Source organism: Vitis riparia, chromosome 12 (assembly GCF_004353265.1).
Source record: "Vitis riparia cultivar Riparia Gloire de Montpellier isolate 1030 chromosome 12, EGFV_Vit.rip_1.0, whole genome shotgun sequence".
NCBI lineage: Eukaryota > Viridiplantae > Streptophyta > Magnoliopsida > Vitales > Vitaceae > Vitis > Vitis riparia.
This window is the reverse complement of record NC_048442.1, coordinates 7,528,341-7,554,451: the sequence shown is the minus strand read 5'-3', so window position 1 is coordinate 7,554,451 and position 26,111 is coordinate 7,528,341. Positions and strand designations below refer to the sequence as shown.

At 32.0% G+C, this 26,111-nt stretch overlaps 1 protein-coding gene and 1 pseudogene across 4 annotated transcripts; one reads left to right on the top strand and one right to left on the bottom strand.

The window, feature by feature from the left end:
- The first annotated feature begins 8,089 nt into the window (after positions 1–8,089).
- Positions 8,090–16,654, top strand: LOC117926360 (disease resistance protein RPV1-like). 4 transcript variants are annotated; one of them, XM_034845451.1, is made up of 7 exons: positions 8,090–8,767; positions 10,781–11,876; positions 12,019–12,363; positions 12,462–13,397; positions 13,524–14,038; positions 14,980–15,037; positions 16,187–16,654. In XM_034845451.1, the coding sequence occupies exons 1-7, from the start codon at positions 8,268–8,270 to the stop codon at positions 16,196–16,198; spliced, it is 3,462 nt and encodes a 1,153-aa protein (XP_034701342.1). In that variant the 5' UTR covers positions 8,090–8,267; the 3' UTR covers positions 16,199–16,654. The 4 variants fall into 4 exon arrangements, with proteins under 4 accessions (XP_034701342.1, XP_034701340.1, XP_034701341.1 ...); XM_034845449.1 differs by having other exon boundaries at positions 14,955–15,037; XM_034845450.1 differs by having other exon boundaries at positions 8,091–8,767; positions 14,970–15,037.
- A 2,266-nt stretch (positions 16,655–18,920) lies between these two features.
- On the bottom strand, positions 18,921–25,756 carry LOC117926362 (annotated as a pseudogene).
- Positions 25,757–26,111: the final 355 nt, after the last annotated feature.

Here is a 26,111-nt window from a genome sequence, read left to right as displayed (position 1 = left end):
TTAATAGTTCCTTTGTAGATTTCAAATCCTAGAAATCTAATCTTGGTTTGGAAAAGTTTGATCTTAGGGGTTGAGACAACAAAGTCATTTTCCCTAACAATTTTTTGAAAAATTTCCAAATGTTTGAAGTAATGTTCAATAGAATTTAAAAATATAAGTACATCATCAATGTATATTAAGGAGAAATTAGTATAGGGATTGAAAATGTCATTAATTATATTTTGAAATTCTGAAGGAGCATTCTTCAAACCAAAAGGCATCACATTCCATTCATAATGTCTAAATGGAACAGTGAATGCAGTTTTGTACTTATCTTTTTCATGAAGTTGAATATGTCAAAATTCAGACTTCATATGAAATTTTGAGAAAATTGAAGCATTATGAAGGTGGCTAATAAGATCTCTTTTGTTAGGTATAGGATACCTTATCTATTTGAGAACCTTATTTAAAGGCTTGTAATTTATAACAAGTCTAGGGGCACCTCTTTCAATTTCTAAAAGTTTTTTAACATAGAAAGCAGCACAGCTCCAAGGAGATTGGCTTTTTCTAATAAGTTTTTTTATCCAATAAATATTTTATTTCTTCTTTACAATACTCAAGTAATTGAGCATTCATTTGAATTAGTCTTGCCTTAGTGGGAATTTGATTTTCATTAAATTCATCAACTTAGGGCAAGGAGACTTTATGTTTCTTTCTATCCCAAAAAGCATTAGGAACAGAATAACATAAATCTTTTTCTATTTGATTTTTAATCTTTTCAATTATTGTCTCAATATCCTTTTGTTCAAGGTTTTCTTCAATTCTTTTATAATGTATTTCTTTTCCTAGAAATTTGATTTGTTGTTTTTTCTTTTGTATTAAATTTACTTGATTATCCAAAGTGTTTAATTCTTTTATCTTTGGAGAACTAATAAATTTAAAACAAATTTCTTGTTGATCACGAACCGTTTTAATTCCTTTTTCATCTACTCTAAAATGATAGAGAAGTGAAAAAAATGGGGTTCCTAGAATTATTTCTTTGTTCATGTCTTTTACAAGTAAAAGAGAAATTATATAACAAACATTTTTATTACAAACATGGACATTTGAAATTTTGTGTTTTATTTCTAAAGGTTGTTTATTAGCACCTATGGCACCTTGGAAAGTGTGTTCAAAGTATCCTGCAGGGATTAATCCCTCTTGAACACAATTTATGTCAGCACCAGAGTCAACTAATGCTATAAAATCTTGTCAAAAATCAGGTTTGATAATAAGTGTTATTTTAATGTGCCATTTTTGTTATGGTGTTTACGAACAATTGAAGAAGATTCTCCTTCTTCTAATTGTTTTTCTTCATTGTCTTCCAAAGTTTTCAATTTTCCTTTTTCTAAGACTTTTAGTCTTACTTCTAAGTCTTGGTTTTGATTTATCATTGTTTTTGTTAGAAATATTAGGCTAATCCAACTTATGGTAATCACCCTAGAGGGGGGGTGAATAGGGTGATGGTCTATTTTTGCAAATTTAAACTAAGTGAATGTAAGAGACAATTATATACAAGTATATATAATAAACAATATAAAAACAATTGCATATAAATTAAAAGAGTAGGGAAGAGAGAATGCAAACACAAGATTTATAGTGGTTCGGCGCAACCCGGCCTACATCCACTCTCCTCTAGCTTCAATCCCAAGCTTGAGGTTCCACTAATTCAAGGCTTCCAAACCAAGCCTTCAAGCAATACAATTGGATTATGGTTCCAATCCACCCTCTTGGACTTTTGGCTCCAAGCACCCTTTACACTTCTCAAGAGATACCACACTCTTGGAAAATTTCCTCTCAAAGATTTACAAATGATTTGATCTCACAAAATCCTAGTACAAAAACTTGAAGCTCAAATGATACAAGAAAACTAGGATTGAAAGGTGCACTAATGATATGCAAGTTTTGGAACAATGGTGCACTCAAAAACACTTTTCAAAGGCTCAAATATATTCAAGAAAGGTTTACGAAGGTTAAGCTCTTGAAACAATGAAGATTGGAGCCTTTTTATAGAAGAAAGAAGTCAAACTAGCCGTTTGGAGTTCGACCGGTCGAGTTGGGGGTTGACCGGTTGACTAGCCGTTAGCATTTAATGCTTGGCAGGTGACCGTTGGGCCTCGATCGGACCTCGATCGGACGAGGTTCAACCTTGACCGGTTGAACAACCGTTCTGGAAGAAAGAGAAAATTTTTTGCACTTTTCGACTGGTCGACCGGTTACTATTCATACCCCTCAACCGGTTGAGCTGGGGGTCAACCAGTTACTGTTCATCCAGTTCAACTAGTTGAGCCATTTTTGGCTCAACACCCAACTTTTTCAACTTAAAACCTTTAAAACAAGTTTTGAAAATATTTGACACAAGGTTTTAATTGAAAACATGAAATCATCCAATTTTAAAAGGATTTAAAATGAATTAATTCTTGGATGATTTTGGTGCATAAGTAAAGAATGTAATGCATGAAAAAACCTAGTGCACTAACAACCTTACAAAGAGATCTTATGAAGCTTGGGTCTTGAAAAGTACTTCTCTTTGAGGTGGTCTTTTTCTTCATGATTTCTCCTTGACTTGATATGTCTTTGTAATTGCCACTTTGGAAATCATCTTGCCTAATCACACTTAAAACATAATCATTAGTTCTAAACAATGTTTTGTTATCATCAAAATCGAGATTAACCAAACCTTGGTTTCACAGTTTTGATTTGGAGTTTTATTTGATTTATTTCATTTTGAAGATCTTGGATTCCTATTGACTTAGGTTGATTGGAAAACTGATCTAATACAGTTTTAAGGCTGTAGTGATTCGTGTTTTCTAAATCTTTTTCATTGTTCTGTTTTGAATTTCTAAATATTTTTTAAAATATTCTTTTTGAATATTTATATCCGAGATTTATTCTATTAATTCTATAAAAAGGTTTTGATCACTAGTTATTGTATTAACTTGTTTGATATGACAAAGACAGTTTTCTTCACAAGAGGATTGTGAGGAAGACTATTCTGACTCATTTGAAGAACTTTCTTCTATCAAAATAAGCTAATTGTCACTAGATGAATCTATCGTAGACTGACTACATGACTCAGAATCTGTCTTGATAAGGTTTATCATTTGTTTCTTAAGGCGTTTGCCTATGTCTAGGTCAACAATTATTTCTTTAAATTTGCAATTGGGAGCTATATGCCCCATCTTGCCACATTTGAAACATTTAATATCTTTTTTATTCTTTTCTTTTTTAAAGGAGGAACTTTGATATTTCCTATCTGAATGTTTCTTATGTTTAGGTTTTCCATAATAGGATTCTTCTTTGAAGTTTGAATATTTCTTATTCATTCTTTTCTTCTTAGATCTATAATATTTTTCTTGTTTGACTGAAGGAGGAATAGGTCGTTCATACCCATATTGGGCACAAAATGATCCTAACTCTTTTTTGGCTGATCTAAAGTCTTTTTCTGTAGTAGCATTAACTTTGATCAAAGAACAAAGATTTAATGCTTCTTGGCTAACAAAGTTTGCTAGCTGTCCATAAGTTAAAGAATCATAAGGGATGATACCATTGTATATTTCCTTGATTCTCATTTGGACTCTTTAACTAAAGACACTTGGTAACCCATTAAGAAATATTTCTTTCCAATAGGGTTGGTTACAGTCTGTTCTTGAGTGGACTTTAGCAAAGTATACTTCCTTATACCATCTATAGTCACTCAATTTCTTACATCTAAGACTTTGAAGAAATCTCTCAGTTGAATCTGGAGGAGTCACAATGGTCTCGCTTAAAACCCAGATCGTCGTCTCCTCAAACATCTCAAAGCTCGTGGCATGGACAAGCTTACCTTTCAAACTTTGGAAAACAATTAGAAGAAGGAGAATCTTCTCAATTGTTCGTGAACACCATAACAAAAATGATAACACAAAAATGGCACATTAAAATAACACTTTTTATCAAACCTGATTTTTCACAAGATTTTATAGCATTAGTTGACTCCGGTGCTGACATAAATTGTGTCCAAGAGGGATTAATCCCTACAGGATACTTTGAACACACTTTCCAAGGTGCCATAGGTGCTAATAAACAACCTTTAGAAATAAAACACAAAATTTCAAATGTCCATGTTTGTAATAAAAATGTTTGTTATATAATTTCTCTTTTACTTGTAAAAGACATGAATAAGGAAATAATTCTAGGAACCCCCTTTCTTTCACTTCTCTATCCTTTTAGAGTAGATGAAGAAGGAATTAAAATAGTTCATGATCAGAAAGAAATTTGTTTTAAATTTATTAGTTCTCTAAAGATAAAAAAATTAAACACTTTGGATAATCACGTAAATTTAATACAAAAGAAAAAACAACAAATCAAATTTCTAGGAAAAGAAATACATTAATTGATGATGTACTTATATTTTCAAATTCTATTGAACAACACTTCAAACATTTGGAAATTTTTCAAAAAGATGTTCAAAATATTGTTTCAAAACAAATTTTTGCAAGATGGCAAGCCTTTTTGTCAAACTTTGATTTTGAAATCGAATTTATCAAAGGTGATGCAAACTCTCTTCCTAATTTTTTATCACATGAGTTTCTACAGGGAAAATGAGGTCTCAAAAGCCTAAAGCCCAAGCTCAAAAACTACAAAAGCCTCTTATGCTATGCCTTGTGGCCAGCAAGAAAAACCCATTACTCAAAGCCAGAATAGGTTCCAAGTTCTTGGAATTGTACCCTCAAATCAGCCCAAACAAACCTTAGCTCAAAAAGCCTCTTCAAGTCAAAACCAACAATACATGGATAAGGCCCAGGTATTAAAGGTACAGGTTCTTGAACCATTTCAAATTTCAAATTCTAGGAAACCAGATCTTTCAAAAAAAATTTCCAAAGGAAAATACTTTCTTCAAAACAACTTAGAAAAAACTCATAAGTTTTATGAGTTTATTCTAGTTGACATTGATTCTATAGAAATTTCCCACATTCAAAATGAATCTTCTACAGATATCTATTATTTAAAATGCAGAATTTGTAAAGCGATTTCTCAAAAATCATGGGGTCAGTCTCCTGACACTCATAAAATGTTTTCTGAAAACTTTAGGCCAAAATCCTATGATTATTATGATTATATGGATGCTTGGTACTTTACCTTTTATTTTCGCCCCTTTGATCACTCTTGGTTTTTCCATTGGGGTGATGAAATCAAAAATCAAAATGATTTTCCAAACTGGTTCCAAGAATGGTGGCTATTTTTTGGCGCCATTAAAGATATTTTTTGCCCTCAAATCCTTGAAGGATATAACTACTTTGATGAACATGGAAGCCATTTGGTTCCTTCTCCTTGTTCCAAGGTATTGTTTTTTCTTTCAAGATTTCAAATTCCCTAGATTCTCTGTTGGGATTTCGTCCTCTCACAAATGATTCCTTCTCCCTTTCCAACTCATTTAGCAAGGGCATTCAAAACTAAATGGTGGACAAACTTTGTTCCTTCAAATACTCAGCAAATTCCTCATATCCGTCAATGGATATCTGCAAAAAATTCTTCTTCAAAACCGTCTTCTTCAAAGGTTTCTCTTCCTCTTCCTCCTGATGCCATTCTTCTATCTCGAACTTCTTTTCCTTCTGATAAGGAGTACAAGAAACATCTCAAACTTCTAAAGAAAAAAGCTTTAGAAACTTTGTCTTAGATGTCTGACTCTGGTTCTGATGATGACACTGCATCCTCTGCTTTTTTAGGGGATGTCAACGAAGATATGTGCTATGGACTCCCATACACGCCTTTGGATTGATGCATCCAAGACCTCTTCAAACTCCATCTTCAAATCTCTTCAAAAGCGAGAAGTAGGGCTACCTGTCAAAACTCCTCTGTGTGACGCATTGGATGATAAGCTTGCAAAGGATTTTTGGGGATATTCTTGTCCTAGCTTCTCCATAGATCATCGTCTCCTCAAACATCTCAAAGCTCGTGGTATGGACAAGCTTACCTTTCAAACCACTGATGATGGTGATTTCAGCATGACAGAAGTTCACTACAATGATATGTTGCTGAACAGCTCAAATTCACATTTCAAATCGCTTTTCAAAACAATGGATCATTTTGGTGGGCGCTGATACTGCCTTTCAAATAATAAGGCAACTAGACAAAATGACAAAGGACTTTCGGTGGATTAGAAAAGATTTCGAATCCACTTATTTCAAAGGTTTTCAAATCCTTTTCAAAGGGTCTATAAATGGACTTCATTTCTCTTTGTAAGGCATCACAACTTTTAGAGAGAATTCTAGTGAGAGAAAATTTGTGAGATTTCCCTATGTAGGAAAGCCTTGTATTGAGAAAGTTTAAAACTTTAAAGTTCTATGGTAAAACTTGCTTCAAATATTATAAGTTTTATTTTTATTTTTAAAATATAAAAACTTTAATTTAAAAAAAGTACTAAAAAATTTACTTATATTTGACCGTTATACAATAAGTTGGATTACCGCTGACATCATATAACATTCAAACTCTTAAGAGTTGTACGATTCATATGATGGGGTCGGTCGGCTAGATCGCGTCGAGGCGTCAGTATCAAGCCTTCTAATTCATTGCTGACGACCATCGATCTTCCTGGCAAGTACTCACCGATAAAAGCATCCATGTTTAGAAATTTTGAAATATTTCACACTTCCCGATTGCGCGTGTGAAGCGTTTTCCAGCGGAAAATACCAGCAAAATACTCTCTTCATTTCCTCTGCTGGTCTCAGTCGGTTAATAAAATACTAAGCTATATGGTATAAGGGAGCATGTTTTTAATGATAATCACTGACTTGGCACACATTGGACTAATTTCACGTTTCACACGGGGGAAGAGAAATGTTGAGTCCACATCACTCCTCATGTCCCCTGAATTGCAATGGGTAAGATGATTTTTCATATTCTTTTGATATTATTTAATCTTTTTTTTCAATTTTAAAATTTTAATTATATTAAAAATAAATAAATTTTATAAATAAAATTTTATAATTTTTAAGTTTATATATAACAAGTTTTTATTCACATTATTTATTTTATTTATTGTATTAATTTTCATGTAAAAATTCATTTTATTTAAGAAAAATAATAATTTTGTTGATTTTAAAAAAATATATATGATCTTACTTAAATCATTCATTCATGAATTGATTTTTTTAATTATAGTAATTTTAATTTGAATTTACATTATTTTTTAATTATATAAGAATATATGTATATAAAAAAATTATTTTTTAATATTTAATATTTAAATTTTATTTTAATAATCATCTCTACGTAGTATTATCAAAATTTTTGTTGGAATTAATTGCTATTTTGTTATTCTTCATTTTTTCAAAACTAAAATTATTTTTTTTTCTTAAAAAAATTAAGCTCCTGTTACAAGTCAATAAAATCATTTCATTTTATTATAGTTTACTTTTATTTATTTATTTATTATAAATTATAATATTTATCAAGAACAAGATTTATCTATTTAAAATATTAAAAAATAAATATATCATTAATTTTAAATATATCAATCCATTCCCGCTTTCTTTAACATATTTTCATTTTCACTTTTTTTTTTGTTTTTTATATTTATATTTTACTTGTCGGTCAGCAGTTTCAGTTTATTTTAATTTTTTATGTCCTTAAAGAAAAAAAATATTAAATAAAATAAAAAACAGGACCGTAATGATACGATTGAATGGCGAGAGAGAGAGAGAGTGTCGGTCAGTTACTTTAATTCAATATTGAATGACCCGAGAGAGACAGCTGTCCCTAACTTTCCTCTCCACTTCCTGGTTAGGGTTGCACAATCTCCTCAGTTGCTCACCATCTTCAAGAGAAACCAAGCCTAAAAACTGTCTTTGGAGTAAAATATATCAATCCATTCCTTTTTCTTTTAATATATTTTCATTTTCATATTGTGGACCAGCACGTATAGTTTCTGTCAACTTTAACTTTTTATTAATATTTTTTTATGTGCTTTAAGAAAAAATAAAATAACTTGGTGGGGGAGTAAAGTAGAGGAGCGTAATGAAGACGATTGAATGGCCCGAGAGAGAGAGAGAGAGTGGGTCAGCTGCTTTAATTCAAGATTGAATGACCCCAGAGACACAGAGCTGTCCCTAACTTTCCTCTTCACTTCCCGGAAGGCGCCTTGCCTTCCCAACTTCTTAGATTGATTATAAGTTAGGGTTGCACAATCTCCTCATTTACTCACTATCCTGAAGAGGAATCAACCCCTCTAAACTGTCTTTGTACTTTTGAGATAGAAACCCAGAATGGCTTACACAAGCTCCTTCAGAGCTTCTTCTTCTTCTTCTACTCTTTCCAGCCCTCGAAAAATTACTTATGATGTTTTCTTGAGTTTTAGAGGCGAAGACACCCGCTATAATTTCACTGATCACCTCTACAGTGCTTTGGGTAGGAGAGGGATTCGCACCTTCAGAGACGATAGACTCAGGAGAGGAGAAGCGATTGCTCCAGAACTCTTGAAAGCCATTGAAGAATCAAGGTCTTCGGTAATTGTTTTCTCTGAAAACTATGCTCGTTCGAGATGGTGTTTGGATGAGTTGGTAAAGATCATGGAGTGCCAGAAAGATATGGGATGTGCTGTTTTCCCAATTTTCTATCATGTGGATCCATCCCATGTACGAAAGCAAGAGGGAAGTTTTGGAGAGGCCTTTGCCGGTAATGAAGAAAACTGGAAGGACAAGAAACCAAGGTGGAGGACGGCCTTGACGGAAGCAGCCAATCTTTCTGGATGGCATCTACTAGATGGGTAACTTTAATTTCCTTTCAACTATTTGTAAGTATAGGAATGATTAGTTTTGCATTTATAGAGTGATGATGTGGATTGAAATATTTATAGAAATACAAAAGCTCAAATTTTTTATTTGGAGGTCTACTCCTTAAGCACAAATTTCTCCTCAAAATGCTTTTAGTTGAAATCTTTTATGTGTAAATGTATTTGATATTCTTTTCTAGGGAATGATCTCAGTACAAGTGTTTTTTTTTTTTAAGAAAATCAGCTATCTTTTCCACGAATTTATTTTTTCTAACCTTTTTTAAAGTACTTTCTAAATTTTGTTAATTTTATTTTTTTTTCTTCAAAACACTTTTAGATTATAAGTACTTTTTAAAAATATTTTTAGAGTGCTTTTAGCAGGCAATTCTATTTAAATGCTTTTAGTGAAAGTTTTTTTTTAAAAAAAAATATATTTTTGGGAAAATTATCAAGTATTTCTCAAAGAACCATCATAAGTGATTTTTTTTTTTTACTGTTTATAAGTAATTCTAAATTTTTTTATCAAACGTCTTAATTTTTTTTTTTTTTGTAAAGACACTTTTTATACTTCCCAGACAAACTGTAACTTGAGGTTGTCAACATATTAGAAAAACGGCCATATATTTGTGTGCTCGAAATAAAAATAAATAAATAAATAAACTATTGCTTTTTAGGGCTATATTTATAAGTTGGGTTTTATTCCAGTATATCATTTGGGCAGCCGAGTATGTTTCATGAATAAGGAGAAAATAGGAAATTGGAGTATTGATTTGAGCATAGAAGCAGTCAATTTATATGGATGGCATCTATATTAATTTAATGGGCATGCAATTTACGTTTCTTTCATTAGTGGGTTTTATTTACAAATTAAATTATTATTATTATTCTTATTATTCTTATTATTGTTATTTATTACTAATATTATTGTTTTCGGTTCTTGTTAATAGTAGTTGCAATGAACTGATTAAATGGTAGAATGAACGGATTAAACCCAATTAATAAGTTTTACTATTTTAGATCAATTTATGAGAATCTATGTCTAAAATAATTTAATCAAAATTTATTACTAATTTTTCAATTTTCAAGATTCAATCCGCATTAATGTTACAAAAACTAATCAATTTATTTGAAATTTTCGTTTGAATAATTATATATCAAGTAACAATAAAGTTAATGATTATTACTATCTATTTACACGCCTCAAAATTTTGAATTAATCAATCTCGTGTATTAATAGGACAACTTAATCAAATTATGTGACAAGTAACAATAACAAAATTATTTAACCAATTTTATTTGAGAACAAGTTGACCAAATAGTTTGATTAATTATGTGACAACTACTAATAACAAAATTATGTGATGTAAATTGTTTAGTTGGAATTCAACTCCCCTAAGAGTTTGTGTGTGTATATATACAGACAATAAAAAACAATGGTTAGGCACTTAATTTTCTTATGGATGATGCTGAAGAAATCAACTCAAAATAAAAATAAATGAATAACTTATTTGCAAGCCTTTAATTTTTTTTTTTTATTATATAAATGAATAATAAGGAGATGATGCTGCGGATAGATAAGTTTTGAAGCTTGAGGAATTGAAAATGGGGTCTTTAAACTAAAAACTTCTTATATTAAGAGGTTGAGTACTATATCTACAATGAGGCTTCAAGCATTACAAGATATAAAACGAATTTCAAAGAATAAAATATTTGCTCCTGCAAGGTTTCTAATTGACGTGGGCTGTTAAAGCGTTTTTGAAATGTGCATAAATGATAATGCCGCACGAGGAGCACAACTAACAAAATTCAAAATTCATGTTTTTTTTTTTTTTTTTATTCTCATGCATACTTGATACAAAGAAAAATGTCCCAAAAATGTAAATGAACTAATATCTTTGATATATTATGTTCTACTATAATTTATTTCTCGTAAATATGTCAAAAGTAATGTGTTTTATTTACCATTGTGGCTCACTGTGTAACATGTTGTACTTTTATAATTGGCAGGTACGAGTCCAATCAAATTAAAGAAATAACTAATAGCATATTCCGTCAATTGAAATGTAAGAGGCTTGATGTTGGTGCCAATTTAGTTGGTATAGATTCCCATGTAAAAGAGATGATTTTGCGGTTGCATATGGAATCTAGTGATGTTCGTATTGTTGGGATATATGGAGTTGGTGGGATAGGTAAGACTACCATTGCAAAGGTTATATATAATAACCTTTCTTGCGAATTTGAATGTATGAGCTTTCTTGAGGATATTAGAGAGAAATTCAAGACCCAAGGTGTATCTCCCTTACAAAATCAACTTCTTGCTGATATCCTAATGGAAGAGGGGAGTCAAAATATAAATGGCATTGCCCACAGAGCAAGTATGATAGAGGCCATTCTCTTAGCTAAAAGAGCTTTTATAGTTCTTGATGATGTTGATGATGTAGATCAATTAGAATATTTACTTAGAAATCGTGGATGGCTTGGAGAAGGAAGTAGAGTCATCATAACAACTAGAAATAAACATGTGTTAGATGTACAAGAAGTGGATTACTCATATGAGGTTGAGGGATTGGATTTTGAAGAAGCTTGTGAACTTTTCAGTTTGAATGCCTTTAAACAAAATCTTCCCAAATCAGATTACAGAAACCTCGCATGTCGTGTTGTAGGCTATTGTCAAGGGCTTCCATTAGCTCTAAAAGTTCTAGGTTCTCTCTTATTCAACAAGACAATACCTGAATGGGAAAGTGAATTGCGTAAATTGGACAGAGAACCTGAAGCAGGAATTCACAATGTGCTTAAACGAAGCTATGATGGATTAGGTCATACAGAAAAAAATATATTTCTTGATGTTGCCTGTTTTTTTAAAGGTGAAAATAGGTATTTTGTGTCAAGAATATTGGATGCTTGTGATTTCCATGCAGAAATAGGAATAACAAATCTAAATGATAGGTGTCTTATAACTCTCCCATCGAACCAAATACGTATGCATGATTTGATACAACAAATGGGCTGGGACATTGTTCGTGAAAAATTTCCTTATGAGCCAAACAAATGGAGCAGATTGTGGGATCCCTGTGATTTTGAACGTGCACTTACAGCATATGAGGTAAGAGCCAAGTGCATGAATTCACTTAAGCACTAGTTGAAGATATAAACTTCAATAATATCATTGTTGTACAAGAAATTACATATCCATATAAGTTGAGCTAGTTTGTATTTATGTTTGTCTTATTGTTGTTATTTTTCAGGGAATAAATACAGTTGAAACAATATCCTTGGACTTGTCCAAGTTAAAAAGAGTATGCTCCAATTCAAATGTTTTTGCAAAGATGACTAGACTTCGATTGCTCAAAGTTCATTCAGGTGTCTATTATAATCATTTGAATGGTATTCGTGAGAAGGATTATTATGCTATAATAAAAAATACTTCTCAAATGCGACTTGACATGAAATTTGAATTTCCTTATGAGTTAAGGTATCTTCGTTGGGATGGATATCCTTTAGATTTTTTACCATCAAACTTTGATGGAGGGAAGCTTGTTGAACTTCACTTGATCTGTAGCAACATAAAACAGTTGTGGCAAGGGAATAAGGTATTATTATCATTTAATAATGACTTTTTTTTCTTTGTATTGATTTTGAAATTTATGATAGTTATGTCTTTATTGAAACTAATTTTCTTTTTGTACAGGATCTTGAAAGGTTAAAGGTCCTTGATCTGAGTTACTCAAGGAAGCTCAGTCAAATGCCAGAGTCAAGTATGCCAAATTTAAAGAAACTATATCTTAGAGGTTGTGTAAGCTTGATCGATATTCACCCATCTATTGGAAATATGAAGAAGCTTACTGTCTTAAATTTGGAAAGCTGTGATAAGCTTAAGAATCTTCCGGATAGCATTAGAGACTTGGAATCTCTTCGGTTTCTTGATCTCTCTAATTGCTCAAAGTTTGAGAAATTTCCGGAGAAGGGAGGGAAGATGAAAAGCTTAAAGTTACTTCATTTAGGAAATACTGCTATTAAGGATCTGCCTGATAGCATTGGAGACTTGGAATCTCTTCGGGAACTCGATCTCTCTGATTGCTCAAAGTTTGAGAAATTTCCGGAGAAGTTTTGGAACATGAAAAGTTTAGAGAACCTTTATTTAAGAAATACTGCTATTAAGGATCTGCCTGATAGCATTGGAGACTTGGAATCTCTTTGGGATCTCGATCTCTCTAATTGCTCAAAGTTAGAGAAAATTCCGGAAAAGGTAGGGAACATAAAAAGTTTAAGGCGGCTCTGGTTAGAAAATACTGGTATTAAGGATCTGCCTGATAGCATTGGAGACTTGGAATCTCTTCAGTTTCTCGATCTCTCTTATTGCTCAAAGTTTGAGAAATTTCCGGAGATGGGAGGGAACATGAAAAGTTTAAAGGAGCTTCATTTAGGAAATACTGGTATTAAGGATCTGCCTGAAAGCATTGGAGACTTTGAATCTCTTAACAGGCTTTCTCTCTCTAATTGCCGAAAGTTTGAGGTGCTTCCTTTAAGTCTAAAAGCAATAGACGCACACCTTTGCACAAGCAAGGAAGATTTATCACGTCTGCTCTGGCAGTGCCACCTCAACTGGTTGAAATCCACAACAGAGGTAATGTAATATATATATATATATATATATATATATATATATATATATATATATATATATATATTTAATTATGCCACTTAAACCTTTTTTTATATAAAGTCAATATTTACACAATAATTTGTGCAGGAGTTTAATAGGTGGGAACTCAGTGCTTTTATTCCAGAAAGTAGTGGAATTCCAGAGTGGATAAGGTATCAATCGGGAAGTGAAGTAACAGAAAAGCTTCCAATTAATTGGTGTGAAGATCCTGACTTCCCAGGATTTGTTCTATCATGTGTTTATCGTCCATCTTACAGCCATGATTTTCCAACTCACCGCCATGATTTCCGGTGTGAATTGAATTTACATTGCAATGGATCTAGTATGCGTAGTTTTCGATGCTATCTTGAATGCTGGTGTCAGTGCCATGCTAATTTTAAAGATTCGAGAGGTCTAGTATGCGTTTATTGGTATCCTAAGAGTGCTATTCCGGAAGAGCTTCACTATAAATACACACATATTAATGCTTCATTTAGTGGGGATAAGATGGAAATAAAAAAATGCGGCATCAATGTTATATATTTGGGAGATCAACGAAATCATATGCCCATGTTGGAGCATCATCAGAACTCTGGTGACAACACCGATCTCTCCATCACCAGGTGCATTATCAACCCTTTTTCATATATTCCAACTTCTTTCCTTTTGAAATTATTTTTAAAGTCAATAAACTATTTTTATATGTTTTTTAAAACTCATTTCACTTATTTTTCTCAGTTATATAAAAATTAAATAATTTTAAAATACATAAAATTTTAATCAAATTTAATTATATTGTATTTTCTTTTATATTTTCTATAGGAAAACCAAGTATAAAAAATATAATTTGCCTTAGTGTTTTTTTATTTCCTAAGTGCTCTCTATGATTCAAACATAGTTTATAGTGATTGATATCATGCCTGTGCATGTAATACATTTCATAGAATTTATTCATTTTCAAAAAATATGAAAAATAACTTCGGCTAACTTTGAAAGTCATCATTAGTTTAAAAACATGTATAGTTTTTTTTTTAGATATAGCATAGATATGATAGAGTGAATAGCTTTTTTTTTTTCATTATTTATTTATTTAATTAGTTAACTAAAAACCTCTACAAAGTGATTATGAAGTTCTAGGGATTCTTTACTACCTTATTAGACATAATATTAATTAATTAATTTTTTCTACGTGCTTTTAAGATAAAATTTGAATAAGTTATCAAAATTAGTTAGAGAAGATCATGTATACAAATTAGAAGTTAAATTTGAATGTATCATGAGGTAGATATATGTAGAAACTTACTCGTTGGAAGTAAATAATAAAACTCCCATATAGTGATTTTAATAGTTTTAAGAGTCAAATTGTTTATGGTTTTTGTATTTAAGAGTTAAATTTCTTTAAGCATTCTAAAACATGTTTAAACATGCATACTTCTTGTCTATTTTCTGAGATGGAAGTTTTGGATTAATCTTATATTTACTTATGATTCTGATATGCTCATGAAGTTTACCTAACAAATTGATCATACTAATCTTAAGTGAAATTTGTGATAGTACCAATCAGAACGAAATCACATGTGGTAGCTGCTGGTGGAGTTTATGTTTTTTCCTATCAACTTATTGTAAGTCATTTTGTTCATTTATATATTCTTTTAGTACGTGTAGAAAATTGATTATAGTTCTTCAACTTCTTTACTATTTTCTCTTTCCCTTGATCCCTTTTTTGTTCTATTATATTTGGTTTTTGAAAAACTTGAAAGGAAAGAAAATAGAGAAAAAAAATTAAAAGGAAATACAAAGTGAAAAAGAATAAAAACTAGATTTAAAGTTAATTAATTATTTTCATATGTTTCTTCAATCTTATTTCAATTATTATGCTTCATTATAAAAAAATTAAATAATTTTAAAATATATATAGTTTTAACTAATTTTAATTATATTTAATTTTTTTTTCCATATTTTTCACAATGAAACCAAATATTTATCATTTTCCTTGACATTTTTTATTGTTTTCTTGGTACTCGATGGGAACCAAACATAAGTTGAAAACCACTAGGGTAGCGAACATTGAGAAGTGTGGTCCCAGTAAGTGGTACATGGTTCAGGGTTCAAATTCTGCCACCAATGATACCTTGAATTTACTTAGTGCTAGTTGTTGTGGGTGATTAGCACTCTGAGGTTTGGTTCCCCATAGAGTTCTAAGGGCTTGGTCATGGAAGGTTCCTCGATTATTAAAAAAAAAAAAAAAAAAGTTGTAGCGCAATCCACAATTAACTAGGATATATATTTGTTCTCATGTGCTTGGTATAAGGCACTAAGTATCATTATATTAAATTAAATCCTCCATCTGCACCATAAGAGTTAGTTATAAATTCCTTGCTATTGATATAGGTAAACAACAATTTATATATGTTTGAATTAATTCTTAAGTTAATGGTTAACACCATTAAATATGTTTTTAGTTCCTTTGACGATGATGTTATAATTTAAACATTTTAGGGCTATGATTCTAGCTTCATTAGCATGAAGTGTATCTAATGATATGTGATTCCCTATCACTATGTTTGGTTCCAAGAAATTATAAGGGAAGAAAAATCCTCGTGAAAATGATTTTCTCAAGAAAAAATCCAAGAAAGTATGAAGGAACATGAAAATGATTCTTAGAAATCAAATGCAACCATGTGAAATATACTTGGATTAATAATTATAATGTGTGTTTGTTGTACTATGTTTATGAAATTGAAATGTTGTATTTTATAATTTATTTGTAGGTGGAAACCTAAGGACAATGAGGAGAAGTTAATCTCAAGATGCAAGTGAGATTCCAAATGTTGCTAAGGTGGTCTACTCTTGCATATGATCAGTCTTGCTTACCATCATGACCATCAAGAAAGATACTACAATTTGTGTATTGAAAGTGTGAATTAGGAATGTTTAAAAAAATGAAAACTTGAATTGACATATGTTTTTGCCTATAAGATGTGTGGTTATAGGCAATTCTTATGGGTATGTAATTGACCTTGATGTTGCATATGAAGCATATCACCCTCTCTATATCTTCAAGCTAGTGGTTGGAGCTTCTCCGGGTAGTGAAAGACAAGTGTCATGGATTTAAGTATTTTCAAAGCTCTCATGTGGCATATAGACGATTCAAGTCTCTTGAAGTTGTTAATTTTTTCACGTTGTGACAAAGGTCTGTATCACATTTCACACATTATAACCATCACATTTTAACTCAAGTGTTATGAAATACTTTTGTATTAAACTCTTTTTCAAAAGTATTAAATTAATACCATTCTCTAGTCTTACTCGGCTAGGTTCATTAACTTTAGGGGTTTATTACTCAAGAGCTAACTTTCAACTTAATAATTCCCACATAATTGTTATTGATTCATGATCAATTAACAAATTCTTTAATGTTATGATTTGTTTCTGAAAAAATTGAGGAAAATAAAATAAAGAGAAAAAGTACAAGGAAAAAAAATATGAAGAAGCATAACAAAATTATATTTAAAATTAATAAATTATTTTTATTTGTTATTTTAAATTCATTTTACACATAATTTTAATAATATTTATTTATTTTTCCAATTTTTCATGAGATATCAAATATTAAAAAATTATTTTTTTAATACCTTTTGGGAACTAGACATAACCTAATACTTGTCTTTGTGTTTCAAGATACCAATGATAAAATCATACCTATTAATGTGGCATGTATACATGAATGGAATATTCATGGTTCAATACTATCACTACATTACAATTGTGGGATGGATCCTAGTATATATATGGTTGAAGCAAAGAAGGATTTTATTATAAAATTAATAGAAAAAATATAATTCGATAATGTAATTTTAAACATCTTTTGGATGGTGTTTGGTAAACCAACTTAATAATTTAATATAACTTAATAGCTTAATAGCTTAATTTATTATTAAGTAGATTAATTATGTTTGGTAAAATAACTTAATATTATAATATAAATTTAGTGTTAAGTCAAAATAGTTAACTTAAAGGTGTTTGATAAATCAACTTAGTGACATGATATGATTTAATAATTTAATTTAAGTCAATAAAGATATTAAGCATACTTAATAAAATAACTTAATATTACAACTTAAAGTTATTTTTAACTTTAAATAATAAGTCAAAATGGTCAATTTCATTGAAACCCCATGAGGTTTAGTATAAATATACTCGACTACTGTTGATTTCAAATTTCATCAATTATCACCCTCATAAATTTATTTTGTTTAAAAAATTTATTTTTTAAGAGATTTCAAATAAAAATATTTTAGTTAGGAGTGTTTAACAATTCACTAAAATCTAAATTTTATTATTTAAAAACTAAAATTTATATATATAATACATTTATAGAGGTGCTAATTGATGAAATTTGTAATCTATGGTGGCTTAATGTACTTACACTAAACCTGAAGGGTTTCAATAAAATTAACTCTAAGTCAAAATAGTTAACTTATTCTTAATTTCAAATCATTTTTACGATATTTGCCTACATTTATAACTCATTTTTTATGATAAATATTTTATGATTGTATTTGTATCTATGATGCTTTAAATATGAATATTTAACAAATAAATTTATTGTCTAAGATTAGTGAAAATATAATTATTAGTTAAAATTAATAAAGATAAATATGTCAATTTGACAATTTAGAATAAATCTTAAATTAACTTTACTAAATAATCTTAATACTTAAAATAAAAAATAATTAATAAGTTTTAAGTTTACAACTTAAGAACCATTTAACTTAAAACCAACTTAAATCATTAAGTAATAAGTAATAAATTTTACCAAACACCTACTTAAACATAATTTTTAAAGAAATTATTTAATCAAAAGACAAATATTAAAATATAAAAAAAAAAAAAAGGAACATGCATAATGCAAATAGGCATCATAAAGTCTTTCACATGATTTTATTCCTTTTTTTGTTCACCTTTTTAGAAAATAATTTTAATATTTCCTAGGAAAATTATGATAACACGAAATTGGTGTTTCCATATTTTCTATTTTTAAAACTCTATTTCTGAAATATTGATTTATGTTTTCTTTACAAATGAAAACAATTTAAACAAAAAGGTGCTTTATAGTTTCCATTTTTAAAAATGATTTTCACTTATTTTGACTTAAGGCATTTTCAAGATAAGAAAAAAATAAGAATAAAAATAAATGAAAAATGAAAAACATTTTCCAACCGAAACCCATTGTTAATGTTTTCATCTCATTGCACCTTTTTCTAACCTCCATCCCACTCTTTGATGGGCTAACTCGGAAAAATGGGAAGTTATATCTTGGCACATGCTTTAATTTACATTCGTTAAGTTGGCTTTGACATACATTTTTCATAATAAAAGCAAAACAATAGCCCCAGTTACAAACATGATTTCCATGGTTTTTTAGGTCTTTAATCACATAAAGTATTGATTCCCAAATTATAGATGCTCTAAATTTAGTGCATAGGGCATTCAGACTCTCAGTTCCATCAACATCCATTTTCATTTTCTCACCTGCCAAAACCCTATTGTACAAATTTCCATTGAACCTTCAGATCCATCCCATGCTCCATTGTCAATCCTAGGCTCATCTTTATACCATTCTCAACCCAAGCCACATTGTTACCATAGGGCAAGTTGCTAGTACCAAATATTTAAGACAAGTATACATACAATACAAATCAGTCCATTACCCTAAAAGAAAAGGAAAAAGAAAAAGAACTTGTGTCACAGAAACGAATAATCTATTGGGTCAGTGGCTTGTATCCAAAGTGATACCAAACTGTGCTGACAAGGAGCCTTTGTAAGAATCTGATACAGCTCCTGCTGTTTCTGAAAGGTTGCTCTTCATCTCTGAAATTTTTGATGCCATGTGCTCTTTGTGTTTCGAAACTGAATCAACCAAAGCACAGAGTTCCCAAGCACATATCTGAATTTCTTCCTCATTTTGCTTGATTGCTTCCTGCAACTTCAATTTGGACGTCTTCATGACAACATCAAAGTCTAGTCAGAATCCCTTGAATTTTTTAATATTATTCACCTTAATCAAGAACAACTATAGAGCCAGGTAGGTATTTTTATCTCTGAAAAGGGAAACCAACTTATGTTAAAATAAGTTTCTTTCAGGTTTACGAGATCCACCCTGGCAATATTATATTGATATCCTTAACTATTTAAGACAAGAAGAACAAAATTATACCTCCAGAACATCTGCCACTTCTCTTTCCACAATATCTACATTATGGGTTTCTATCTCAACATCCTCCACCAACTTCTTAGCTTCCGCTGCACATCTGGAGGTGTAGTTTTGTGTTTCCTTCTTCAAAAAATTTAATTGAGCTTCCACCTGACAAATTGATTATTTATCCATGGTTAACCTCATACAACAATAGCCTAAAAAGTATTCATTCTGATTCCTTGTCAAACATCAATCCAGAAGATAAATATTCATGAACAAAAAACAATTAGATTAAACCATGTGCAACCCAATAATTTATGTTGCAAAATCAAGTTAAACATCAGATCCATCAGAAACTAAGAGTAATTCTGTGATGGATGATACTATTCAATAGCTTATTAATAAAATCACATTATTAGGAAGACACTAGTCAATATCTCTTGATGTTAAATATGGAGTTCTTTAATAATGGAATAACTTTATATGGCATAGCTATGCAAGCATTGTTTAAGATAATGTCAAATATAGTCAAAGCCTTAACCATAATTTCCAATCAGCAAGTTGGAAAATTACTTGCTAAAAGATATACTTGGAAAAAGAATCAAATGTAGTCAATCCTTTGTATGGACTAATTATCATCCAAAAATAATATTTCTAAGCATTTTATAGGCCATCAAAGCTGCTTTGAAAATTTGGGGCCTGAAAACCTATGTGCAATAACAATTGACATCTCCAACAATTTTTTTTTTTTTTAAAAAAAAAAAAATCCAAAACAGACCATTCATTGATATGAATTTAATTACAAGCCAAGGATGAGAAACCCTTCCAAAATATAAAGGATGATTAAAAATTGAGGAAAAACCTAATAAGAGTAGCAAGATAGCTATACTAATCAAGGATGATACAAGAAATTGTAAAGATAAAGCGACAATGAACACATACCCCTTGAGGCTTGGCTTAAGTGGCAAAGGGATGGGGAGTATTTGTGGGAGGTTCCAGGTTCAAGTCCAAATGGGGACAAAATTACCTAAAAAAAAAATAGCAACAATGTACACCTAAAGGGGGTAAAAAATACCCTACAAAAGAGTCCATTTGCATGGCTCCACATTTAGCCAAACAATCAGCAACCTGATCCCCTAAATGAGAGGACCAATAGAAGGAACAACCCAAGCTACTAGCTAGGGAGCTACATGTCATACATCCCAAGACATGTGATGGGGGAAAGCCTTTTAAAGTATATTAAAAAGGAAAGGAAATGCATAAATAAACTTTAATTGGATTAGGATTAGTATTAGTTGGAATAAAATTAGGATTAGTATTTATTGGAGTCAAATTAGGAACAACTAAATAATTTAGAGGAGAATTAGAGTCATAATAGGTTATATTAGAATCCTAATAGGCTTTTGATTTCTTAAAGAAGTCTATAAATAAAGCTAATTGATGTTCACCAAAGTAATGGATTGATAATTAATAATATTATGTTTTTTTGCATACTTTGCAATTTTCAATGGTAAGACAATTGATTTTTTTCTAGGTGAAACTCTTAGAAGACCTTAATGGAACTCTAAGGTTTCTATCTCTTCTTCTTCATATCTTCTTTCTCATTATTTTTTATTTTATTTTTCTTTACCATAAACTTTATTCTTTATTCCTCTAATTAAATCCTAAAAAATAAAAACCCTAGCCCACTTATTTGATTGTAGGCAACCATCCTAGGGTTGTCCTACATCAACATGTCCAACAGTTTAATCATCCCTTTTAATCCAATTTGAAAATACTGCCTATTCTCAACTAAATTATACTAAAGCATATTCAGATCACTTTTCTAAAGCAAATGTCCGGTTTCTAAAAATGGACACAATTCTAGAACTATGCATCTGGAGTATGTGCATCTAGGGCATCCTGAAGATATGTGCATTCTGAAAATTAACATATATTCCTATTTCTTATTGTTTCTTTTTCTCCCTCTTCCCTATATTTGTTATTCATCATATCTTCACATCACCTAGGTATCATATCAAAACCATACAACAAGCTGGCCCTTGATCAACGTCCATCTGACCCTGATCAATGGACTTCAGAAACAATGGCATGCACCCCAGATAGATACTATTGGACATTTAACTCCTGCGTCCTCTGGACCAATCTGACATAACCATGGTAGTTCACTTTTTGGATCACCCTTTGTATTAGTTTGAAGGAACATTACAACCTGAGCTGTTCATTTGATGCCAAAAAGCTGTAATGTGGGTAACACATGCTCTGCTTATATACAATAATGGTTTTTAGCAATGAAATGTAAGATCTTCTTAGTGAGAATTGGATGTCCATCAAGGGCATCCAGAAGATAAGATTTCATCTACAACCAGAAGAGTACAACCCCTAAAGCTGAATGGATATAAAATGCCCATGATTGTCCCTTAATAATAACCCCCAACTGACAACTGGCTCAGATTTCCCAAAAAGCAACCTTCAAAACTAGTTTCAACCTTCCCAGGAAGTGTTTCTAGGAGGAATAACAAACTTATCTCTCAACTTATCCCCTTCATCACACCCATTAGACAGGTGGTTAGGCCAGGCAGCTCTTGCTATCAAATTGAGTGACCACTGGTTGTGTAACTGACACATCATTTGCCCTTTGTACCAAATTTTAGATTGACCATCAGGTGGTACTACACTCCTTTCCAATTATTTTCTCTCCTATATTTCATTTGAGTCATTCTGAAATTTAGCAGTATGCTATCCCAATGGAATTTCTAGGAACAACATATTCTGTCAAAATTTGAATACATCTAAATTATCACCTTTTTTGAATTCTAATTGTAGTCCAATTGATTTAAGCGCAGTAACATGTTGTAATAGGACCTATCAGGTGGTTGATTTTCCAAGAAATTTTCCTATTGTGCATTCAACTATTAACAATTCAAGAAAACAATTTTATTTTATTTTTGATAGGTAAATCACAATTCAAGAAAACAAATTAGAAGAAGAGGAAAACAAGATTCCAAACAATTTTGCTTTTTATATTGCAAAGAAAATACCAGAGAAGCTTATGGTTACAACTTTAGTTTTCCTGGAGTGACATCCATGCAATATATTTTATGTGCTGCGCAGTTCTTATTTCTTGTAACATGATCAATCTTGTTATTTGTACCCAAGATTTTCAGGAATGTCTTTGAGAATTTTATGAGTAGAGGATTCATCATCCTCTCCAAATTTTTTGCCTCCTGGAGTTAATCTGTATCTAACATCACCAATACTTTTACCCTTCTCTAAAATTTTTAGGAAAACAAAGTGAAAATCTGGCTGCTCCTGTTGACACCCTAAAAGCATATAAAAAAGGCATGGGTTTTTATTCTTCATGAGAGGTATATAAATGCATAGCTGCAGAACAAGAAAAATGAGTTCTAATTCACTTACTTCATCACTATTGGATTGAAGTGCAGCAAGACGATTTCTTTTTGCTTCAATCCTAGCAGCATTTTCAACTGATTGTTGCTGAAGAGAAATCAACTCTTCCAACTTTGACATAGAGCTTTTATTTATGTCATCAGCAAATGAGTCAAGTGAACACTTCAGCGTTGATTTGTAATCAATTCCCAAAACCTCAGCAGATGAAGACCCTTTGGCATTCAACACATACGGCAGCAAACCATTTCCTAACTTTAACCTGGAAACCATCCAAGAGAAAATACTTCAATCACACAATAAATTGTAGTTTAATGGGTTGAAAGAGTTGCATGTGGTGGCATGCTGATTTGTCAATTCAAAGATGCTCCTGAAAATTAAGTATTTAGTGTTGCCTCTTCATGACCATTAGTTTACTTCAAAAAGTTAAAGAGAACATGGGGCAAAGGGAAACAATAGGCTCCTAAGGCAGGGCTCAGGAGGCAAAGGGTTGGTGTGGGTATGGGAAGGTTCCAGGTTGAAATTCATATACCAAGAGAGAGAGAGAAGAAGGAGGGGGGGCTGGGGGCTGGGGGGGCGGCTACCTCAAAAAAGAGGTTGCCAAGGGCTATCACCTATCTCTGTCTAAATAAATGATTAGAAAACTTGCAAGGATGGAAGTGTTAAATGGAGATTTTTTTTATAAGCCAAATCAAGAATGAACATCAACTAACCTTAAAAACCTTTTTATTTTTCTTACTTCGACAAAGCTCCTGAATGGTTAGCAGTTTGAGAGTAACGCTTAGCTGAAAAGGTTCCAGAAGATGAACAAACATGAAATCATAAACCAATACAAAAGCTGTAATGCACCCAAAAGATAAATGCAGGTAAGGCAAATTACGACTCAGAAACTACCCATTGTTGGTGTTGAATCACAACCCAATTAAACAAGTAAACAAATGAATTTTGAGTTGGCTACTTGGAAATAATGCATGTGACTCAAGAAGACATAAGCCATCGAATGGTTCAGCAACTACATTCACCTGATCCGAATTTTTGTTCACTGGAATTTTATTTACATTTTTGTTAGGTAAATTTTTTTGTCCCCCTTGGGATTTGAACCTTGAACTTCCCACAAACCCTCCCAACCCTTTAACTCTTGAGCCAGACCTCAAGGGCATGTTCACTGAAATAATTTAAGCAGAACAGCAGTTGGATCCTACTTAGGAATCACTGACTAGTCATACTATAATTACAGAGTCAGATCCTATGTTGTCACTGAAGTTATACTAAAATGTTGTATATGTTAATGTGTTTTCTAACAACAGGAAGATATATAATATCACCCATAAATGACAGACAAATCAAAAAGAAAAAAAAAAATTTAGTAATCTAATTCATGGAGGTAGATGATCTAATGTTGATAAGAATCATAGTAGACTTCAATGGACTAGAGAAAATCAATTTCAAGCAACACCAAACCTAAGAAAGAACGTGATTCTATTCTACCATGATCATTAATTACCAGAAAGCATACTGAAGATTACTAGAAAGACTTTAGAGCATGCAACTTAAGAAATTAAGAAAATCCTAGTGGAATGGATTATAGAGGTATGAAAGCCAAACAAAGTGGATAAGGAAAAGAAAACCTCCTGAGAGCCTGGCTGCATTCAATTGAAAGAGCTTCGAGCCCCTCAAACTTGTGCCCAATTGTCGTATCTCCCAAGACTTCTCCCAACCATTCCTAGCAACCTCAGCCTCCGTGATATCTCTCTCAACAGCCTGCAACCCCCTCTTCATCGTCTCTGCATCTCTCGCATTAAATGTCTGCAACTCAACCCTCTTCTTTAGCTCTTCATTCTCCTCAACCTTCACCTCCAACTCCTTTTCCTTCTCCTCCAAAATCTTCTCCACTGATGCAATCCTTCCTTAAAATTCTGCGATTATTGCATGCAATTTCTTCACATCCTCCTCCAACACCCCCCTCTCCTTCTCCACAACCTCCTTAGCCGAAGGCCCCGACCTCAATTCCTCCGACCTCCCCTCCCTCTCTGCCACCTCCTTCTCCAATGCCTTCACACCTTCCGCCACTGCGTCCCTCTCCCTTTCCAACTTCCCCATAAACTCCCTATCCACCGCCTCCATCCCATCATCATCCTCGCGAATATAATGCAAGTAACTATCCAATGCATACACAAAAGTATTGTCAAAACACTGCAAACTCGACACAAAATGGTCATTATACAATGCGATCTGAACCAACCAATGCATTACGCCTAAAAGGGAAGGCCAAGCATGTGGGGTTCCGTGGGCTTTGAGAGCGGACTTGTTGAGCTTGATCGGAAAATTGAGGTGCTTGAGGAGGATAGGAAGATCGTCTTCAAGTTTGGTTGTGGGGAAATCGAGTTGAGAGATGAGGAATTTTAGGGTTTCGGAAATGTCTTTGGCGGAGGGGAGAGGGGGTTTGAGGGAGAGAGGAGAGGAATGGGAGGCGATAAAGGAGTTAATGGTGCGGATGGCGGAGAGTTGGTAGGACCAGTCGGTGAGGGCATCGCCGGAGCGGTTGATTCCAAGGGAGGAAGGGCGACTGCTGGCGAAACTAGCGTCAGGGTCGCCGCTGAATTGGCGGTGATGGCCGACGGAGGGAGGTGGTGGTGGCGGTGGGCGTGTAGAGTCCTTTGGACGGCGGCGGCCGGTGGCTTTCATCTCCGGCTGTGATGGGCGTCTCTCTCTCTCTCTCTTCTGAGTTCTTGTGAATTCTGAACCTCTCTTTCCCGCCTATGACACTGTTTTCAATATAGGGAAAATGACACTGTTTTCAAATTTTATTTTCGAAAACATTTTTTTAAAATGAATTATTTTTAAAAATATTAAGATATTATTTCATATTTTAATCATATAAAATATTTTTACCCAAAGGAAAAAAAAAATCAAATTATTTAGAATTAGAGTTCAATGGAAAAGTTCGGTCCAAGAACCTGTTTAATAACTGTTTTATGTTTTTCAAAATAAAAAAACTATGAAGAAAGAAAACATTTTCATAGAATATCTTTTAATTATTTTCTATTTTTTTTATTTATTTTGTGATGAACTATTTTAAAAAATAATTA